General features: G+C 35.2%; 1 protein-coding gene across 1 annotated transcript in view; it reads right to left on the reverse strand.

The window, feature by feature from the left end:
• The window catches only part of NME7 (NME/NM23 family member 7), a 215408-nt gene that overhangs the window by 141784 nt on the left and 49408 nt on the right, over positions 1 to 24216 (reverse strand). Inside the window, exons 7-8 of the mRNA XM_065897952.1 lie at positions 9969 to 10033; positions 6848 to 6916 (exon numbers count right to left, since the gene is read on the reverse strand). Of these exons, the coding sequence (XP_065754024.1) occupies positions 6848 to 6916; positions 9969 to 10033 (134 nt within the window). The remainder of the gene's footprint in view (positions 1 to 6847; positions 6917 to 9968; positions 10034 to 24216) is intronic.

The following is a 24216-nucleotide window of genomic DNA, read 5'->3' on the forward strand; positions in this document are numbered from 1 at the left end:
CCTGCACGAGTAAGCCTACACAACCCACTGAACCAACCTTAGCCACTGGGGGCAGACACCAAAAACAACGGGAACTACAAACCTGCAGCCTGCAAAAAGGAGACCCCAAACAAGGTAAGTTAATCAAAATGAGAAGATAGAGAAACACATAGCAGATGAAGGAGTAAGGTAAAAACCCACCAGACCAAACAAATGAAGATGAAATAGGCAGTCTACCAGAAAAAGAATTCAGAGTAATTATAGTTAAGATGATAAAAATCATGGAAATAGAATGGAGAAAATACAAGAAACATTAAACAAGGACCTAGAAGAACTAAACAGCAAACAATGATGAACAACGAAATAAATGATATTAAAAATTCTCTACAAGGAATCAAAAGCAGAATAACTGAGGCAGAAAATGGATAAGTGAACTGGAAGATAAAATAGTGGAAATAACTACCACAGAGCAGAATAAAGAAAAAAGAATGAAAAGAATTGAGGACATTCTCAGAGACCTCTGGGACAACATTAAATGCCCCAAAATTCGAATTATAGGGGTCCCAGAAGAAGAAGAGAAAAAGGACTGAGAAAATATTTGAATAGATTATAGTTGAAAAATTCCCTAATATGGGAAGGGAAGTAGTCAATCAAGTCCAGGAAGCACAGAGAGTCCCATACAAGATAAATCCAAGGAGAAACACACCAAGACACATATTTATAAAGCTATCAAAAATTAGATACAAAGGAAAAATATTAAAAGCAGCAAGAGAAAAGCAACAAATAACATACAAGGAAATCCCCATAAGGTTAACAGCTAATCTTTCAGCAGAAACTCTGGAAGCCAGATGGGTGTGGCAGGACATATTTAAAGTGATGAAAGGGACAAACCTACAACCAAGATAACTCTTCCCAGGAGGGAGGGAGATGCAACAGTGAGGAGATATGGGGATATATGTATATGTATGGCTGATTCACTTGGTTATAAAGCAGAAACTAACACACCATTGTAAAGCAATTATACTCCAAAAAAGATGTTAAAAAAAAAAAAAGATTACTCTACCCAGCAAGGACTACATTCAGATTTAATGGGGAAATTAAAACCTTTACAGATAAGCAAAAATTAAGAGAATTCAGCACCACCAAACCAGCTTTACAACCAATGCTAAAGGAACTTCTATAGGCAGGAAACACAAGAGAAGGAAAAGATCTACAATAACAAACCCAAAACAATTAAGAAAACGGTAATAGGAACATACATATCGATAATTACCTTAAATGTAAATGGATTAAATGCTCCAACCAAAAGACACAGAAAGCTGAAAGCATACAAAAACAAAACCTGTATCTAGGCTGTCTACAAGAGACCCACTTCAGACCTAGGGACACATACAGACTGAAAGTGAGCGGATGGAAAAAGATATTCCATTCAAACGGTAATCAAAAGAAAGCTGGAGTAGCAATTCTCATATCAGACAAAATAGACTTTAAAATAAAGAATATTACAAGAGACAAAGAAGGACACTACATAATGATCAAGGGATCAATCCAAAAAAAAGATATAACAATTGTAACTATTTATACACCCAACATAGGAGCACCTCAATATATAGGGCAAATGCTAACAGCCATAAAAAGGGAAATCAACAATAACAAAATAATAGTAGAGGACTTTAACACCCCACTTTCACCAATGGACATATCATCCAAACTGAAAATAAATAAGGAAACACAAGCTTTAAAAGACACATTAAACAAGATGGACTTAATTGATACTTATAGAACATTCCATCCAAAAACAACAGAATACACTTTCTTCTCAAATGCTCATGGAATGTTCTCCAGGATAGATCATATCTTGGGTCACACATCAAGACTTGGTAAATTTAAGAAAACTGAAATTGTATCAAGTATCTTTTCCAACTACAACACTATGAAAGTAGATATCAATTACAGGAAAAAAATATATAAAGAATACAAACAAATGGAGGCTAAACAATACGCTATTAAATAACCAACAGATCACTGAAGAAATCAAAGAGGAAATCAAAAAACACCTAGAAAACAATGACAATGAAAACATGATGACCCAAAACGTATGTGAAGCAGCAAAAGCAGTTCTAAGAGGGAAGTTCACAGCAACACAATCCTACCTCGAGGAAAAAGAAAAACCTCAAATAAACAACCTAACTTTACACCTTAAGCAATTAGAGAAAGAAGAACAAAAAAAACCCAAAGCTAGCAGAAGGAAAGAACTGATAAAGATCAGACCAGAAATAAATGAAAAAGAAATGAAGGAAACAATAGCAAGGATCAATAAAATGTAAAACTGGTTCTTTGAGAAGATAAACAAAATTGATAAACCATTAGCAAGACTCATCAAGAAAAAAGGGAGAAGACTCAAATCAACAGAATTAGAACGAAAAAGGAGAACTAACAACTGACACTGCAGAAATACAAAGGATCATGAGAGATTACTAAAAACAACTATATACCAATAAAATGGAAAACCTGGAAGAAATGGACAAATTCTTAGAAGAGTACAACCTTCCAAGACTGAACCAAGAAGAAACAGAAAATATAAACAGACCAAGCTCAAGCACTGAAATTGAAACTGTGATTAAAAATCTTCCAACAAACAAAATCCCAGGACCAGATGGCTTCACAGGCGAATTCTAACATTTACACAAGAGCTAACACCTATCCTTCTCAAACTCTTCCAAAATATAACAGAGGGAGGAACACTCCCAAACTCATTCTATAAGGCCACCATCACCCTGATACGAAAATCAGACAAAGATGTCACAAACAAAAAAACTACAGGCCAATATCACTAATGAACACACATGCAAAAATCCTCAACAAAATACCAGCAAACAGAAACCAACAGCATATTGAAAGGATCATACACCATGATCAAGTGGGGTTTATCCCAGGAATGCAAGGATTCCTCAATATATGCAAATCAATCAATGTAATAAACTGTATTAATAAATTGAAGGAGAAAAACTATATGATCATTTCAATAGACACAGAAAAAGCTTTTGACAAAATTCAACACCCATTTATGATAAAAACTCTCCAGAAAGTAGGCATAGAGGGAACCTACCTCAATATACTAAAGGCCATATATGATAAACCCACAGCCAACATCGTTCTCAATGGTGAAAAACTGAAACCATTTCCACTAAGATCAGGAACAACAAGGTTGCCCACTCTCACCACTATTATTCTACATAGTTTTGGAAGTTTTAGCCACAGCAATCAGAGAAGAAAAATAAGTAATCCAAATTGGAAAAGAAGTAGTAAAACTGTTACTGTTTGCAGATGACGTGATACTATACATAGAGAATCCTAAAGATGCTAACAGAAAACTACTAGAGCTAATCAATGAATCTGGTAAAGTAGCAGGATACAAAATTAATGCACAGAAATCTCTGGCAGTCCTATACACTAATGATGAAAAATCTGAAAGTGAAATCAAGAAAACACTCCCATTTACCACTGCAACAAAAAGAATAAAGTATCTAGGAATAAACCTACCTAAGAGGACAGAAGATCTGTATGCAGAAAACTATAAGACACTGATGAAAGAAATTAAAGATGATACAAACAGATGCAGAGATATACCATGTTCTTGGATTGGAAGAATCAACTTTGTGAAAATGACTATACTACCCAAAGCAATCTACAGATTCAATTGCAATTCCTATCAAACTACCAATGGCATCTTTCACAGAACTACAACAAAAAATTTCACAATTTGTATGGAAACACAAAAGACCCTGAATAGACAAAGCAATTTTGAGAAAGAAAAGCAGAGCTGGAGGAATCAGGCTCCCTGACTTCAGACTATACTACAAAGCTACACTAATCAAGAAAGTATGGTACTGGCACAAAGACAGAAATATATATCAATGGAACAGGATAGAAAGCCCAGAGATAAACCCACACACATATGGTCACTTATTTTTGATAAAGGAGGCAAGAATATACAATGGAGAAAAGACAGCCTCTCCATTAATTGGTGCTGGGAAAACTGGACAGCTACATGTAAAAGAATGAAATTAGAACACTCCCTAACACCATACACAAAAATAAACTCAAAATGGCTTAAAGCCCTAAATGTAAGGCCAGATACTGTAAAACTCTTAGAGGAAAACATAGGCAGAATACTCTTTGACATAAATCACAGCAAGATTCTTTTTGACCTACCCCCTAGAGAAATGGAAATAAAAACAAAACTAAACAAACGGGACCTAATGAACCCTAAAAGCTTTTGCACAGCAAAGGACATCATAAACAAGACAAAAAGACAACCCTCAGAATGGGAGAAAATATTTGCAAATGAAGCAACAACAAAGGATTAATCTCCAAAATTTAAAGCAGCTCATGCAGCTCAACATCAAAAAAACAAACAACCCAATCCAAAAATGGGCAGAAGATATACAGACTGCCAACAGACACATGAAAGGATGCTCAACATCACTAATCATTAGAGAAATGTAAATCAAAACTACAGTGAGCTATTACCTCACACCAGTCAGAATGGCCATCATCAAAAAATTTACAAACAATAAATGCTGGAGAGGATGTGGAGAAAAGTGAACTCTCTTGCACTGTTGGTGGGAATGTAAATTGATACAGCCACTATGCAGAACAGTATAGTTCTTAAAAACCTAAAAATAGAACTACCATACGACCCAGCAATCCCACTACTGGGCATATACCCTGAGAAAACCATAATTTAAAAAGAGTCATGTACCACAGTGTTCACTGCAGCTCTATTTACAATAGCCAGTACATGGAAGCAACCTAAGTGTCCATCGACGGATGAATGGATAAAGAAGATGTGGCACATATATGCAATGGAGTATTACTCAGCCATAAAAAGAAACGAAATTGAGTTATTTGTAGTGATGTGGATGGACCTAGAGACTGTCATATAGAGTGAAGTGAGTCAGAAAGAGAAAAACAAATACCATATGATAACACATGCATATGCAATCTAAAAAAAAAAAAAAAAAAAGGTTCTGAAGAACCTAGGGGCAGGACAGGAATAAAGACACAGATGTAGAGAATGGACTTGAAGACACAGGGAGGGGGAAGTGTAAGCTGGGACGAAGTTAGAAAGTGGCATGGACATAGATACACTACCAAATGTAAAATAGATAGCTAGTGGAAAGCAGCTGCATAGCACAGGGAGATCAGCTTGGTGCTTTGTGTCCACCTAGAGTCGTTGGCTAGGGAGGGTGGGAGGGAGACTCAAGAGGGAGGCGATATGGGGATATATGTATACATATAGCTGATTCACTTTGTTATACAGCAGAAACTAACACACCATTGTAAAGCAATTATACTCCAACAGAGATGTTAAAAAAAATTAAAATAATAGGTAATAGCTAAATTCATAAGCCCTAAGAATTTGAGATGAGGTAATAAATTTAATTAGAAAGCATACAAATAGTCATCAAAAATTGTAGCATAGTCAGACAGAGAAAGACAAACATCGTATGATATCACTTATATGTGGAATCTAAAAAAATGATACAAATGAACTTCCTTACAAAACAGAAACAGACTCACAGATTTGGAAAACACACTTACTGTTACCGAAAGGGAAACGGGGTCGGGGGGAGAGATAAATTAGGAATTTGGGATTAACATATACACACACTACAATATATAAAATAGATAACCAACAAGGACTTATTTTATAGCTCAGGGAACTCTACTCAATCTCAATATTCTGTAATAATCTGAATGGGAAAAAAATCTGGACAAGAATAGATATATGTATATGTATAACTGAATCACTTTGCTATATACCTGAAACTGACACCACATTGTAAATCAACTATACTCCAATATAAAATGAAAATTTTAAAAATTTAAAAATTAATAAAAAAGATAAGAACACATTTTAAAATTTCTTCCATTTAAGAAAAGAAAGAGCATAACTCTAAAATCAGGAAGCTAACAAGATTAAAGTTCGATAACCTACAGCAAAAGAACACTCTGGTTCCTCTAAAGAAGGGTGGATCACTACCAGTATGCTGAATGCAAAATATAACATCTCATTATTGGTCTTTACTATGTAGGGCTAAATAGGACAAAGGCTCAGGTCATTTCTTAAAGTAGGTTGAAAGGAAAGGGCATAGAGAAGTGAGGAGAAGGGAATCTAGTTTCATTGTCAGGAATAGTGAACTTTATGCAAAAAAAAAGCCAAAATTCTCTATAAAATAATGTGGGGGATGAGGCAGGCCACCAGCACAAACGTATCTAATTTGATAAAAGGCGAAAGAAACTAACTTTGATTAAATATCTATCATGTATTATTTTAAGAAACAACATTCAGTTTATCTGAATACAGTCTTGTTTTCAAGAATGAATTTCACTGCCCTCTGAACAACTCCCTTTAAGTCTAACCATTTATTCAGTCTCTATCACATTGTCAGATGATTCTATCTGCATTTGTAGCATTAAGTAGACACTAACTACCGCTATGAAGTTACATTAAGAACTATTTGCTCTCAACTTTTTAAAGCATTTTGGACAGTCTTCCACCCTGAGAATTTTATAATGTTCATAGATAATATCAAAATGTGTCAATATCTCAGCAAAGTGTTTTTTTGATTCCTGTATATTTTTGTTTCATAAATGAAATAGCATCATATTTTTAAAACTGACCCAGTGGCTCTGAGGGATAAAAAATGCCTCAGTCACTGGTATGATCAGTTGGCAATTGGCAGAATCATGAATACTTCAAGTAATACTTTCATGATTATAAATTATACTGAGATCTACAAGATTTGAGATACACAAGTTGTTTTCAGTACCAATGCTTTACATTTATTTTGATACTTACGTTATATTCAGACACGACTCCTTTATAAATTTCATAAAACTCTTCAACATTAACTCGATCCATGTTGAACTATATTTAAAAAAAAAAAAAAAAACATAAGCCAACCAACACAATAGAATGAGCCACACTTAGCACTCAACATTTATGATCTCTTGGATATATTTCCTTTAAAATGTAAACCTTGAACAAATTAAACAGTCTTTGAAGAAAAAGTGTTAAAGTTCAGATCATCAATAACAAATTATTGTTTAGTAAAAATAAAAAATTATTTATAACATTTGAGTACTTAAATATATCAAGCATTGTTCTAGGTCCTGTAGGTACATCATCTCAGTTAACCGTAAAAATCACCCTACAAGGTAAGTAATGTTAATAGCCCCCATTTACAGATGAGGTGAAGACTCAGAGGGGTTATGTAGCCTTCAGTACTTGGCATTCCATCTTAAGCAGTCTGATCTCACTGACCATACTCTCAACCACTACATTCTACCTCACTGAAAAAAACCTCATTCCTGGTACAGAAACGACTTATGTATCTATACAATGTAATGTTGTTTATCAATAGATTAGTGGCACAAATAAGAAGCACAGGGAGATCAGCTCGATGCTTTGTGATGATGACCTAGAGGGGTGGGATAGGGAGGGTGGGAGGGAGGGGATATGGGGATATATTTATACATATAGCTGATTTGCTTTGTTGTACAGCAGAAACTAACACAACATTGTAAAGCAATTATACTCCAATAAAGATGTAAAAATAAATGAATAAATAAAAATAAAATTTTTTAAAGAAATATTACTAAAGAAAAGTTCTTCAAATTTTGTAGAGGGGGCTGGAAATAATACCCTTTTCCTCCCAAGCATTCAGAAAAATCCCTAGTCTGGCTCAAAATAAAGCACTGACACCATTCATCTGGAAATCCTACTCCTCTTCAAAAAGAATTGTCAGAATATGCTAATAAGGTAAACCTACATGAGTCATTCTTATCCAGGCTGGATTCAAACTTAGAAATAAAATTTCATTAAGTTCTACCATCTCAAGAACCAGAACCTTAAGTTTTTAAAAAATAGCCTCAGACTTCCCAATTTTGTTTTCCTCCCTACTTTGCTTCTTTATTGTTGCCAGGATTGAAGATCACTAAGAAGTTTCTACCAAGACAATAGTTCAAACTAGGAAGATTTATTTTCATAGGCAACATAACTATTACAGGGAGGGAATTTTGTTTGATTTCAGTATATTATTTGATATTCATACAAATTCTTATATTACTAATACCATAAAATAATAACAGAAAATATAATTTATTAAATACTTAGTAACTTGTACTGGAAATTCTACGAAGTATTGTGTAGGGTTATTTCATTTATTCCATGAAATAATCCATTAAGGCAAATAATATTCTCATTGCCTAGCTGAGAAAACTGAAGAATGCTTAAAATCTGGCCAAGTTCACATACCTAGAAAGCAGAAGACACATGATTCAGAAATAGAGCTTTCTGATTCCAAAAATCACAACACGATTGCCACTAAACTACCATGCCTCCCCCATAAGTTCAATTGATTCTTTTTTTTTTTTTGCTGTGCGCGGGCCTCTCACTGCCGTGGCCTCTCCCGCCGCGGAGCACAGGCTCCGGACGCACAAGCCCAGCGGCCATGGCTCACGGGCCCAGCCGCTCCGCGGCATGTGGGATCCTCCCGGACCGGGACACAAACCCGCGTCCCCTGCATCGGCAGGCGGACCCCCAACCACTGCGCCACCAGGGAAGCCCTGATTCTTTTTTTTAATTATTTTTTTTTCACTGAGTACCTACTATGGACAATCACTATTCTAGGTTGTAGGCCTAGAGTTAGATCAATAATTAATTCTAAAATTTCCACAAGGATTACTATTTAAGGAGGCTTAGGTAGGTCCTATAACCCTGCGACTACATAACCAGGCTAATACTTTGAGAACGTTTTGGCTAACAATTTCATTCTAGTCCTGGCTAAGATTCTTCAATTATTAACTTCCTCATCAGTCTCCAAGTTGTGCCTGATAACTCTGTAAACTAGCTGATATTTCTGATCTTTTCTCAGCTTATTAACGTTCCCACCAATCTGGGATACAAAATAGGCAGAACCTCAGTTAGTGTCCTGACCTCTGATTTTGGGTGATCCTAAGACTTCAGAGAAATGAAAAGCAGTTCCTTTTCAGAAAAAGAGCAAATAAACTATATTAGTAAGAAAATTCTTTCCAAAACTGGCATTTCACTGTCATAATAATGCAAACTTGCTGGCCTTCAAAAATTGTAAAATGTAAAGACAGACTAATTAAAGATGATTTTAAACCCTAAAGCAACACTAAAAAAATTTTTAGAGGTATAAGTAATAAATCGATAGTGGAAATAAAATGGAATCATTAAAAAAATCCCCATTAATGCAGAAAAATGAAACAAAAACCAATTATAAAATGTAAATTATTTGATTCCTATAATAATTTGTGCCCAATTTATCATCAAATGCACTGATAAGTATAGCACAAAGATATAGAGGGACTCTATAGAAGTTAATATTGTTTCTTCAGTGAAGGGTTTCCTAGAAATGTGCCAGCAGGGCAATTTTGAATGATTGTGGGCTCCGGAGATCCAGTGGTATGACTGCCAAGAGAGGGGCTGAAATGTGCTAACTCCAAAGAAGATCCTGAGGGAAACTCCAGAAACCAGCAAAGGTCCTGGGAAAAATCTGAATTGATTCTCTTCTTAGTCACAAATCCAGACAACAGAAAATTCATTATAACTACTTAGCTTAATTCTGTATTTTGTTTGGAGGAACTAAATGTATTGTTTCAGTCTGCATTTATTTTGCAACTAAAGTTCCAGGAATTACATAAACCTGCTTTATAAGCTTAAATTAGATGTACCATTAGAATATTAGTTCTCTTAGTGAGAGACTATATAGGTAAAGTCAGTTCAAAAATATTTTTTTACTATAAGGTTATCAAGTTCAACAAATATATCTTTTTATTTTTAATGCATTGAGTTCACAAGTGCACAGAGAAAATTCAGTGTAAAAAATTTTCAAGCATACTTCAAAAAAAAACACAGTTCCTCAGTAAGTTATGACCCATTGCAAACTACCTACCATCTGCATAGCTGAAATTTCAAAACCTGCATCTCGGATAGCCATCAGAATTTTTCCCAGCAGTCCTGAAAATACAGAACAAATGAGTGCAAAAAATATAAAATTTCTAAGGCATTTTAGTTTTAGAGAAATGCAAATTTTCTATATCAAATTACTTTGCTTACATTCTATAGGAAGGAATCACATATTTCTGAGGGAAACTAAACCCCTAATACTGTAATCCCATTTGATTCACTTAGTAAAGTGCTTCAGGAATACCAACAATGATCTTGAAGATTATGCAAAAAACTTTTAAGTTACTATTCCCTGTAAGGACCCTGAGGGCTAGTGATGTAAAGAATATGAAAATCAAACAATTAAAGTAATATTACCCAAAAAAATGAAATGTTCAAGTACCAGATACAGAGGGAGTTCACAGGAGCAGTTCAAAGAAGGAGAAATATCAAATTATAACTGAAGAGGGGAACAGAAGCTTCAAGGGGATATGAGAGCATGAACTGGCCCTTAAAGGCTATAGGTAGATGGCATTATATAGGGACAGAGGTATAAAAAGAGACAAGGCATAATTCTGGGAAAAATGTGAATATGTGTACAGAATAGTAAGAAGTCAAAAAATAAAAAGATAAAAAAGGAAAAGAGATTTAATCCAAATTGATAAAGGCCTTAGATATCAACATGAGGAATTTGGTCTTTATCCCACGAATAGCAACATTTATAATGGTGTTTGTAGACTCTGGAGGTCTAGAACTGATTTTTTAGATTCCATTAGTCTTCTATAAAAATCTCCTAAGTTTCTTTTTTTCAAGTGAACTAAAATTCTCTGTCTCTCTATCTCATACACACATACACACACTCCATATTCTGGATCATCTTGATGTTCACCTAATAACCCCCAAAAAACAAGTAGTATCAGTGCCTGAATGTGCATTTTTATTTACTATCTTACTGCTGCCAAATAGGCTATTTTAATTGTAGCTGGCTGAGGGATGAAAAAAAAAAAAAAAAAGACAAGGACAGATCTATTTCTTGAATTATATGTTTGTACCAAGTGAAGGCCAAATCATACCACAATATGCTGTAGAAACAAAGGTTTCTCATAAGTTTCAAGAGTAGAATAGGCCCAGTGGTGCAGTGGTTAAGACTTCAAGCTCCCAATGCAGGGGGCCCGGGTTCGATCCCTGGTCAGGGAACTAGATCCCACATGCATGCTGCAACTAAGAGTTTGCATGCCGCAACTAAGGAGCCCACCTGCTGCAACTAAGACCCAGTGCAACCTAATTAATTAATTAAAAAAATAAAAGAGTAGAATAGGCCTGTGCCAAACTCAGAGCACTTAGTACCATATTCACGTTGAGCTTACTGATTACGTTTCAGCAAACATCTTTTGTCACATTAATGTTAACTTAAATTTTATCCATTTTATAGTTTTGTTTGTAATGAATTTGTAAACTGTTTTAGTTATACAATTTTATGTGCAAGCGTTTATATTTAGTTGTATATTTAAGTTACATTATAATTAAGATATTTTATGTCAACACTGGGAATCCATGAGAAAATTTTTCCTTCAAAAGAAACATTGCCAAAAAAAAAAAGAAAAGAAACACTGCCAAAAGAAATGGATCACTGAAAATGTTGAACAGGAGAATACAGGATAAATACAGTATTTTAGGAAGACTACTAATGTAATAGTAATGGGCAAGCTGGTCTGAAGAAAAGAATAAGGGATAGAAAGAATAGCAAAGGCCGTTGAAGTCATCTACTGTGCTGACTAGACTTGGATGGCAGTAGTAGAGAAATAAAGAAGTAATGAATATAAGATATTTCCAAACAAAAAGTAACAAGACTAAAGTAACAAGACTCAAGTGAACATAGAGTGTGAACATGAAGGAATAAAGGTTTTGAGTGTAAGTAACTAGAAGAATGATAGCACTTTTAAGAAGAAAACAAGCTAAGAAACCAAATTAAGAAAAAAGTGAATGATTCTGGACATAGAAACAGAATTTTAGAGCAGAATGCTAATCAGCATTTGAGAAGACAGTATATCCAACGGCAATAAAAATCATCAAGGAATGAATGAATAAACTCCCTATACTACATTGGTAATATGCGGTTGTATTCCAATAGATAGACAGATATAATGAGGCTACAGAGAGGTTAGAGCTGAAGTGATGAGAATAGATGACTACTTGTTTGACAAAAAGAAGGGCAAAAGCAAAAGAAGAGTTGGGAGGAATGAGTTTTGAGAAAATATCTAAAGTTTGGGGACATGTAAAAGGATACCTGCAAAAGAATAAAGAAGGAAAATATTACACTAGTATCAAAAGAAGGAGGAAATTCTTAGAATACAGGGATAGTTAAGAATTAAAGGAGATTAAGCACCTTGGAACTAAGATAAATCCTTTGGCCTAAGCAAGATGGTATGATGATATTAAAGAAAGTCATATCAACAGAGTGTTAGGAAAGAGAAGTTAGATAACCTATTAGTAATCTGTACCAAACACTCAGATGGCATAGGACACAGGAATGTTAACCAAAATTCCAGGTCTTTTATCAATAGGAAAAGTATAGACAAAAGTTAGGAAAGAAGAAAGTAAATTAATTATTGGGGGCTGAGCCCTTTCATATGAAGTTATTCCATTTAATCCTTAAAGCAATACACTAAAACAGGGGCCACCATCCCACCATAAGGTGAGAATATATGAAGATTTGGAGAAGACAAATAACTTGCTCAAGGTTACAAAATTAGTGGGTCTCCAAATCCCACTGTCTTTCTGCAAGTTTCAATAGAAAAACAGGAACGTGTATATGAAAGCCTGATATGTAAAACTCACTAGACAATATAACCCCCTGAGGCAAGGGCCGTGCTCATTTTAGGACTCATTTTATCTCCAGTGACACTAGCAAAGTGTCTAGCATGTAGTAGGTAGTTAACAAATATTGTTCACTGAATTACAAAGTTAATAAAAGAAATAACCAAAGGAAAAAACAGTCATAGCTCTCTGACTGATCCAAGTCTGAGAAACTCTAAAGCTCTTCAGAGCACAATTAGAAAATACCAGAAAATTGTAAAGGAGTAATTAACATTAGAGAAGGGAAAAAAAATTTTAATTTTTTGGCTTAACAGTTTGGAGAAAAAGTTCATACTGGCCTCATGCCACATACAAACATTAATCCTAATGAATTCAAGGTAAATGTAAAAAAAAATAAAGGCAATTGATTAGAAAAACATATAGGTGATTATACTCATGATATAGGTAGCCTTTTAAAAAGGAAAGAAAAAGGTTGGTTCCTTGGTGTAAGCTTCAATTCCAGCTCTGGATAGACTCACCCTCCTCCAATATGCAATCTTTTTTTCATATCTTTTTCCATATATTTATTCCTTTCTACTTGGTCCATTTTTCCTCTCACCCTCACCATCAGTCCACCTTCTAAGTCTTTCCTCAGTGTCTTCTGAAGCCCTGAAGTATTTTGAACAGTTACCTTTATGCCCTCAGTGTCAGTTACCCTTACTCAGCTCTCTTACTTAGAATTTAATCTTCATTTTCATTTACCTGCAATCGTAGCAGGTTAAAGGCTTGCCTCCTTTTCCCCTTGCTATGATTTAAATTTTTGTGTGCCAGCCAACTTCATATGTAGCCCAATATGATGGTATTAGGAGGTGGGGCCTTTGGAAGGTGCTCAAGTCATGAGGCTGGAGCCCTCATAAATGAGGTCAGTAAAGGTCGAGATTTTAGATGGATTAATAAAACAAGATCCAATTATATGATATCTATAAGAAAGCAAGTTTAAATATGAAGACACAGGTAGGCTGAAAGTAAATGGATGGAAAAATATATACCATGCCAACAATAAGTATAAGAAAGTTGTAATGATTATATTAATTTCAAATAAAGTAGAATTTATGGCAAACAGTATTACACAGATAAATGTCCCAAGAGGCATTGGGAGACAGTACTTTAGATAGAGAGCTAAAAGAAAATGGATATTCATGGCAAAAAGAGCACTGAGCAAAGGTACAGAGAGGTAAAACAACATGGTTCTTTAGATGAGGGGAAATGAGACAGAATAGATCATAGGAGAGGTGGTAGAAGCCACTGATAGAAGGACTCTTGGACCACAGACAGAGGTTTGAATTTTACCCTATAGGCCAGAAGTTCCCAAAACATTTTGGTCTCATGGACCCCTTAGCTCTCAGAAATTATTAAAGACTCTAAAACACTTTTATGTAAATAGGTTATATTGATAAATATTTGTTGTAAACAGCAAATTTTAAAATATTAACTTAAATATAACAAAAAATATTTACATTTTAACATAAATACCATTTTTATGAGAAAAATGACTATTTTCCAAAACAATAAAAAAATCAGTGAGAAGAGATATTGTTTTACATTTTTAAAAATCTCTAATGTCTAATTTAATGAAAAGCAGTTGCATTCAACTTTCAACCTGCTGTTATGTGTTGTTTGCTTAAAGTATATTTAGTTGGAAAATGGTGTAGTATTTTAATAGCCTTTAATATAATTGTATATATTCTTCTTCACTTGACAAGTGGTAGTTTCTTAAAAGCTCACTGCAACATATAATTTCAAACTTCTACCAACGACCTTTTTTTTTAACCCTGTTGCATTAAAATCCACTGGTCAATCTTGTACTTTGTATAAATCTTTTTTATTTATTTATTTATTTTGGCGGTACGTGGGCCTCTCACTGCTGTGGCCTCTCCCGTCGCGGAGCACAGGCTCCGGACGCGCAGGCCCAGCAGCCATGGCTCACGGGCCCAGCCGCTCCGCTGCATGTGGGATCCTCCCGGACCGGGGCACGAACCCACGTGCCCCGCATCGGCAGGCAGACTCTCAACCACTGCGCCACCAGGGAAGCCCTTGTATAAATCTTTTATCCATGCATGATTTTATAACATCATACACATTGATCATTTGGAAAATATTAGTTCACTGAGTTATGCAGATCTTCCAAATGCTGACTCTCTATTATACCACATCAAAAGAAAAAAAAAATCCCATTTGTTAAATACCACCAACTTCATCAGAATAATCTAAGTATTGGAAAGCTGTTGAGTTCAAGGTGGTGCATACAGTTTTCCTAACTCTAATTTTTATTTGTAATTTTATCTACTTTTGGATTTTTTTCTTGGGCAACAACTACTGTCAATTATCCTTTCTTTTAAACGATAGGCTTATTTTAAAGAAAATGCCAGGCAAATATCCATACCTGAATGACCATAGTTTGTGAGTCATTCTTTCAAGTAAAAATGGTATTCTATGAAAAAGGCATTTAGTTCAGCTCACAACTCAAACAACTGTACGTGTGCTTTTCCTAAAGATAGCATTATATTTCAGTATGTATCAAAAGTGCTTCATGTATACTTCCCGCTTCTTCACACAGAATATTAAAAATATTTTGACTTGAGGGTAAAAAATTAATAAAATTAATAATTGTTATTGTTTCATCAAGGACACCCTTAAGTGAAAGTGGCTTTCTTTCTGCAAATGCAAGATGGTTAAAAACACCCTACTAGTACAGTCTGCTGCCACTATCCTGCTTTGTTCTAAGACACCAGCAGTTTTACCCACTGTTGCTTCTGCACCATCAGTCCAAATGTCAACATACTTTAAAAGGTAAATAAATTCTTAGTACTTATGAGATTTGATCTCAAGGATGCCTAAAAGAGGTCTTATTTATTACAATAAAGAAAATATTTTACGTGATTACATAAGAATCCTGATCTAAAAAAAAAAAAAAAGAATCCTGATCTAAATATGAAAGTGGTATTTAGCTCTATGCATTAACTAACACAAAGAGAAATGTACAATCTATATCTATTCTAAATCTATAATCATATTAAACTATGACTTGTGGGATGTAACATTTGAACAGAATAATTCTATTCACAAATAAACCAATAAAAGTTATAGTCCAGGCAGCACTGACATTGTGCCAAGAACAGTCAGACCTGAGTCAAGGATACTGCTTTTTTTATATTCAGTTGGTTATGTGCAGAGGCAGGACAGAGAGGCATTTAAGAAACCCGTTCTGTGTTTAACAGCTTGAAATGACAAAGTGTCAATAACCATAATCCTTTACTTTGTTCTAGACAGAAAATGTTCAGGTGACTGAACAAATGACAATAACTATGTAAATGAAGTAGCAAAAGAAGAAGTAAAATTGTATGCCCCACAGCAAGCATGTTCAAAAGGGTCAAACAAAGCAGATGGCTTATTTTATTTGGCTGGTGTTTGCATAGTTAATTTGTTTTTTAATAGTTTGCTTAGAACTCCATGAATGCTACCTAAATGTTTCGAATGTCAAATCACCTCTCCATCTCCACTCTTTCACATACTCAGTTCATATCCTGATACCTTTTACCTGAATTGTTCTAAAACCTTTTTAATAAGTGGCCACCCTGTATCCAATCATCAATATCAGACATCTATTACTTTGTCTTTCTAAAACCTCTTGCTTCTCCTGGAATTAGGAGCCCTCATTCTCTTTTAGGAAAACTAAACCATTTGACTGGAAAGGGAGTTGCCATCTTCTTACGTGACCCTATAACCATGGGCCTCAGCCAATGGTCAAAAGGTGGACACCAGACCTAAACAAGGTCAATCATAGCACTCTGCTCCCTAGGCAAAATAACTCACCCAGGAATTGGCCTAGAATTGGCACAAGCCAATCAGAGTCCTTCCCTGGAATTTTTTTTAGCTAGAACAGGGGGGGAAAAAAAAAGTTCTTTCCAGTGTGTTTCTAAGTATATGAGTCTTGCATTGCTGGAAACCCAACCTCTCTCTCAAGGTGCTGTTAAAAGCTAATCTGCAAGCATGAAATTGATAGTCAAGAGAAGCACATATGAAAGCCATAGAGAACAAGGATGTTGAACAAGTCTCCCTAAGCCTAGCTCGACCCCTATTCTTCTTCCAGCCCTAAAATGAGACAAATAGGGAATTCAAGTTGGGTTTCAACCAGTTGTACCAACAGTGTCCTCATTAAGCCCCCATTTTTATGTAGGATTTTTTATATAGGAGGTGACACACTGTACCCTGAGAAAGAAAGGTTGTAGAAGAAAGGGTGGAGAAAGAAGAAACAGTACATCTTGAAAGCTGTGGTATTCTTATGGGTGTTATTCTGATAAAAGAACTACAATCAGCAAATATCCCAGAAAAAAATCCTATGCATAGCCAAATGATCAAAAACTGGGATTAGAAGATCCCTCTTTCTGTCCATAAAGTTCATAAAATGATCATGGTTGGAGAGTGGAAGAAAAGTAACTGACAATAAAATATTCAGGTACATTGAAGTTCAAACAGTATTTTTAGAAATAGCAGACTTAACAGTTTAAATAAAAATAGACTTGCACCAAATAATGGAAACAAAATTGCAAGGCAATCGAATGAAACAGGCACTTTAACACTCACTGGTATCAATAAGATAAAAAGGACAGTAAAGGTTTTCGTAACATAACATGGTTTGCACCACTTGGAAGAAAACAAACGGGCACCAGGCTTATATGCTCCAGGATGGATGCACAGGTACCACATAAGGTACCCTGGGTCACCCAAGCAGGTATAATGAGGTGCTAATATAATGTCTAAGGCTTTTTTCGGTATGAATGCAGCAACATTATTAGAGTCTTGAGGATTGGGAAAAGCTTCTCCCGAGAGTTACTGTGAAAATCTGGCTTGAATTTAAAATGGAAATAAAAATGGATTTTTTTCCAGTTTTAAATAAATACATAAATTGAAGTACAGTATATATTTTTGAGAATCCATTTTTTTCTCCCTCTGACCTGTATCTGGTCAGGGTAAATGAATCAATGTTAACAGATCTGCCTTGATTTGGCTCTGTTACCTATCGTCATCCCTGCAAAGAAGGCCACTTAGACTGAAAGGCAGCCCTTATGAGTTGAAATAGGATTATATTGCTCATAATAACCTAGAGTTGAAAACGAGTTGTTCTCTCTTTCTTTACAGCTGCCAAAGAGGAGTAAAACCTCCCACAGTGTGGCACAGAGAGGAAGACCATCAACAATGACTACATATGAGATATCTGGCCAGGGACCAAGTGTGTCAATTTACTCTCCAGCCCACAGATGTAAGGGCTGGTAAGTGATCCAGTCTGAAGAGACTTCTCCTTTGCCTATCTCAGCCTAACCTCTCTATGGTCTCAGTTTCTTTCCTTGTCTATAAAAGATGGTGATACCTACCTCATAGAGGTTTTATGAGGATGTAATGTGTCTGTATATGTAAAATTCTTAGAACAGCCAGGGGCATACAACAGCACTATTAGCTAATGACAGCAGCAGTAGAGTAGTACTAGAGCCAAGAACAGCCTGAGTTAGGATGCATAGCTTTGCTTATAGAATGAGCACGAATTTAATTTTTAGCCGTACTGTTAAAATGCAAGCATTTTATATGTCTCGTTTCAAAGAGAATATTGTGTAACCAGTACACGGCAAGGAGGCTAATGCTACTGCCCAGGTCACACCAAATGAGATAGCTGCAATGACTGATGAGAAGCAGATAACAGGGTCAGGGCAATACCCAGCTACAGGCACAACAGGGCCTGGCAAACCCACCGGTTCTCAGGAGAAGGAAAGCCACTGTTGTCTAAGCCAGCAGTGCCTGGCAAACATTGCGATACAAATTAGGGGAAGCAGAGCAAGAAAAGAAGGAAGAAGGTGGTCCTTACACAGCACTTGACAAAACAAGGCCTCTCTCTCCCACTACGAACCCCTAGAAATATTTGAGGTGCACTTTGTAGAGTACTCGAGCCCTGTCTTAGATGAGCGTGTGCATCAGTGAAACAATTTCTGTAGATTCATAAGGAATATGTAAAACTTTAAGCAGAATTTGAAACAGAAAGTTTGCCTGTAAAAACCCCTCCAAGGGGAAAAATGACAAGATAACACTTTATATTATATATTACGTCAGATTTTTGAAATAGGGACTTGGTCCAGTGGTTGAGAATCCGCCTGCCAATGCAGGGGACACGGGTTCAAGCCCTGGTCCGGGAAGATCTCACATGCCGCGGAGCAACTAAGCCCATGTACCACAACTACTGAGCCTGCGCTCTGGAGCCCACAAGCCACAACTACTGAGACTGCGTGCCACAACTACTGAAGCCTGGGCACCTAGAGCCCCTGCTCCACAACAAGAGAAGCCACCACAATGAGACGCCGAGCACTGCAACAAAGAGTAGCCCCCGCTCGCTGCAACTAGAGAAAGCCCATGCACAGCAATGAAGACCCAATGCAGCCAAAAATAAATAAATAAATAAATTTATTTTTCAAAAAAATATAATGTAGCAGGTATTCTCATAGACATGCAGCTGTGGAAATATTTCATTGTTATCCTCTTTCTGGAGGATAAATTGGGATTTACTAAAAACTTTAAAATGTTTTTATTTGATGTAAGAATTTCTTGAAATTATTCTAAGGATAACTTAGGTGTTCACAAGGATTTATATAGGAAAATGTTAACTGCAGAATTATTAATAATAAAAATTTTAATTATAAATAATAAAACAAGAAAAAGAAAAGTATATTCCTATAACTGACTATTATTCAGACTTTAAAATTATGTTTTCATAGATTATCTAATTGTGCAGAAAAAATTCAAAATACAATGTTAGGTTTAAAAAGTGCAATATAAATTTATATAAATTGGATAATTCCAATTCATTTTATAAAACTAGTATTACCTTAATATCAAAATCAGAGTACAAAAGTAAAACACACATCAATAACCCTCATGAATACAGATGCAAAGTCCTTAACAAAATATTAGCAAATAGAACCCAGCAATATATAAAAAGAACTATAGTTCTTTTGGACAACAAGTGTTGTTAAAAATATATATATATGTACCAATGTCATCTGCTATATTAAAAGGCTAAGGAAGAAAAATCACATAATCACATCAATTGATGCATAAAAAACATTCAAAAAAATTCAACACCCAGTCATGATCAAAACTCTTAGAAGAAAACTAGAATAGATGGGAACTTCCTGAACTTCATAAAGAGCATCTACAAAAACAAAAACAACAACAATAAAACCACTACAGCTAACATTATGCCTAACAATGAAAGACAAGAATGTCCATTCTCATTGCTCTTATGTAATACAGTGCTGGAAGTTCAAGCTCCTGCAATAAGGCAAGAAGAAGAGAAGGTGAGAGGAAGGGAAGGGAGGAAAGGGGAGGAGATGGGAGGGGAGAGGGGAAGGAAAGGGAAAGGAAAATGGGAAGGGAAGGGGCAAGCAGATCAGAATGAAAGAAATATAAATCTCTTCATTTGCATATGACATAATTATCTAAAAAAAGAAAATAAACTACAAAAAATATTCTAGAACTAATGACAGATTTCAGCAAGGTTGCAGGACATAAGATAAACATACAACAATTAATTATCTATATATTAGAAATAAATAAGTGGACACTGAAATTAGAAGTATAATACCATTTATAAATAGCTCAAAAAGAAAAAAATTACTAGGTGTTAATCTAACAGAACTTGCACAGGACTTGTATATGAAAACTACAAAATGCTGGATGGAAGACCTAAATAAATGGAGAGTCATATAGTGTCTATCATTTGGAAATTAACATAGTACAGATGTCAGTTGTCCTCAAATTGATAAATGGGTTTGGCACAATTCCTAACAAAATCCCAGCAAGATATTTTGTAAATACAAGATTTTCTTTTTTCTTTTTTTTTTTTGGCCGTGCTGCATGGCTTGTGGGATCTCAGTTCCCCGACCCTGAACTGAACCCAGGCCCCTGCAGTGAAAGCCCAGAATCCTAACCACTAGGTCACCAGGGAACTCCCTAGACAAGATTATTTTAATATTACAAGGAAAAAGAAAGGAACTAGAATAACAAACAATTTCCAAAAAAAGGTAGGAAAAGTCAATCTACCCAATTTCCTGACATATTATGTAGCTATAGTAATCAAGACTGTGTATTACTGGCAGAATGGCACACACATAGATCAATGGAACAGAAGAGAAAACCAAAAATGAATATGCCCTGCTGATTTTTGATAAAGGTACAAGAGCAATTCAGTGAAAGAGAGATAGCCTTTCCAATAAACCCAGTGACATGGCCGTACAAGGAAAGTTAGGAAATACAGTCTCTGACAGGACAGTCACTTATCAGAAACAAGCCTACACTGTAGAAGAACAAATTTAGGAAGAACAGCTAGTCTTCTCTCTCGTGTGTATTGTACATGCTAGTCATATTATTCCTGCAATCCTCAGAACAGCCCTATGAAGAAAGTACTATTATAATGTTCATTTTATAGATGTTTACTTTCTCTACTAAAAGGTTAAAACAACATGCCCAAATAGCTAGTAAGTAACAGAACTGAATTTTAAACACAGTTGTGCTTGCCCCCAATGACCTGAGATTGTTAGATTACAATAAGATAGGCAAAATATTTAATTGGTTTGTATAGATCATTCAATTAAATAATTCATGTATATTAAAGAGTTCAGAACATACCACCCCAAAATATGCTGCTCTGGTATACTATTTTGACTTAAGGCAGCGTATACAAGAAAAACACTGACCTTCCTTCCTTTTCTTAAAAGTGAGATAAAATTCCCACAAGAAAGTGTCCTCCCTATGCAGAAGGAAAGCAACATTCTCATCACTAAGGATAAGAAGTTGAGATCAAGAGAATTCTATACAAACAGACCTTGTTAAAATAATTCTTATCTTCCTTTAACCTCCTCACATAGTTTAGTCACTTCTCCACAATAGGCACAATTGTCTCTCCTTTTTTTTCAACCTAATATAAAAGCAAGTAGGTTTTCTCTATTTCTTTGGGTCTTCATTTCCTTATGAAGGAAAACTTGTATTAAAAACTTGTATTACATAAATTTGTATGCTTTTCTCCTGTTGATCTATCTGTCTCATGTCAATTTAATTCTCATGCCCAGCCAAAAAAATTAAGAGGGTAAGAGTTTGCCTCTCCTACAATATACAAAAAAACACATTTATTTATGTGTGCTACTTATCTTTTTTGATCTTCTGAATATATAATGTAAAACCAGTAACAGAAGAATATAGAATTTTTATCTAGTAAGTTTTGGATTGTTCAGAAGATCATCACCCAACTTACTGATTTTTCAATTTAAGGTTTCCTTCCTTCTTACCATTTTGAAGCTTAACAAATTTGAAGGAAAAAAGACAGGAAACAATTGATCATTTTACTATTTGTTAGTAGTTCTAGAAAACTGTTTTATAGAGAGAAAATAGTTAAGAGCAAAGTTAAGTTGTTAACAAGGTAAATGGACAATATTCTTCAAAATTATGACAAAATTGGTTTTCACGTTTAATAATCTAGTAGTTTCAATTTTGCCACCAACAAATATTTTCTGTAGAAATAACTTATTCTGATGTTAAGGTCTTTCCTGGAGTTGTGATATCTTTCTTGACATTATAATATCTATACTCTACAGTAAACTGTACACTTGAAAGCAACCTTGCAGCCAATGAACCCACCCTTATACTGTGGAAAAACCTGAAAAACACCTTTACTATGAATGTTAAACTTACTCCTTGCAATAATAAGGTATAAACAGCCAAAAACAAGACCTTATTCAAAGAAATGAGTGCCCGTGAAAAGGACATTTTGGTGAGCAAAACAACTTACAGAACTCAACATTAAAGAAGCAGCCAGTGTAGGAGAGTTCCCTTTTCTCCTCACCCTCTCCAGCATTTAATGTTTGTAGATTTTTTGATGATGGCGTTCTGACTGGTGAGAGGTGATATTGATGGGAATGTAAATTGGTACAGCCACTACGGAGAACAGTATGGAGGTTCCTTAAAAAACTAAAAATAGAGCTACCATATGATCCAGCAATCCCACTCTTGGGCATATACCTGGAGAAAACCATAATTCAAAAAGATACACGCACCCCAATGTGCATTGCAGCTCTATTTACAATAGCCAAGACATGGACTATGTCCATCAACAGAGGAATGGATAAAGAAGATGTGGTACATATATAATAAAATAGTGCCATTTGCAGCAACATGGATGGGCCTAGAGATTGTCAGAGAAGTCAGAGAAAGACAAATATCATATGATATCACTTATATGTGGAATCTTAAAAAATGGTACAAATGAACTTACGTACAAAACAGAAATTGAGTCACAGATGTAGAAAACAAACTAATGGTTACCAAGGGGGAAAGAGGGGAGACATAAATTGGGAGACTGGGATTGACATATACACACCACTATATATAAAAGATAACTAATGAGAACCTACTGTATAACACAGGGAACTTTATTTGGCTCTCTGTAGTGACCTATATGGGAATGGAGTCTAGAAGAAAGTGGATATATGTATATGTATGGCTGATTCCCTTTGCTGTACACCTGAAACTAACACAACATTGTAAATCAACTGTATTCCAATTAAAAAAAAAAAAAAAGCAGCCAGTCTGTTGTACAAGACAACTCATCACAACCTGGATGATACGCTCCACAATACTGACACTAAATAGGGGTGGGTGAGATATAAAAATGGCGGATAAAAAAGTGTCAAAAAGAAATCTTGCATTTTACTTCGGTAGGATCTGTGAAAGAAAAGTTTTAATCTTGATACAGTCAAGAATGCATGAACGATACATAAACAGATGTTGTGTTTAATATTAATAACCAATTTAAATCAAATTGGAGAAATCTGATTTCTTTTAAAATTTAAATCTAATGAAATAAAAGACATTTTAACTAAAAAATAGGGCTGGTGTGTCATTATAATGTAATTAGTGTAAAGCCAAGTTAAAGCTAGAGATTATAAGAGTGTAAGAGTTTAATTTTCAATGCCAAAATACAAAAGAAATCACAAGCATTACTGAATCCAACAGAAGGAATTTAGTACTAATCCTAGCAAACATGCATAACAAATCAATTTAGGCATAAAAGCCAGGTGGAAAAGCTTTCTGTTTCCTAGACAGCAATGTTACTAGGCAATACCACTTCACTGACAATCTTCCAGTAATTTTTAATCCGATGAAAAGATAAACCCACAGGTCAGTTTGGCTTCAAATGTCTGTTATGATTTTTTGCTGGCTAGTAGGCAAAAATATTGTAGAATCACATTAAATCAATTGCAGATGAGAGTTTGGATTCAGCAGAATTGTTAAACTGAGAGCTAGTAAGGCACTTAAGTCTTAAAGGATCTCAAATTAATTCATTAGCTGATCATAATCTATCC

Source organism: Phocoena phocoena, chromosome 1 (assembly GCF_963924675.1).
Source record: "Phocoena phocoena chromosome 1, mPhoPho1.1, whole genome shotgun sequence".
Taxonomy (NCBI): Eukaryota; Metazoa; Chordata; class Mammalia; order Artiodactyla; family Phocoenidae; genus Phocoena; species Phocoena phocoena.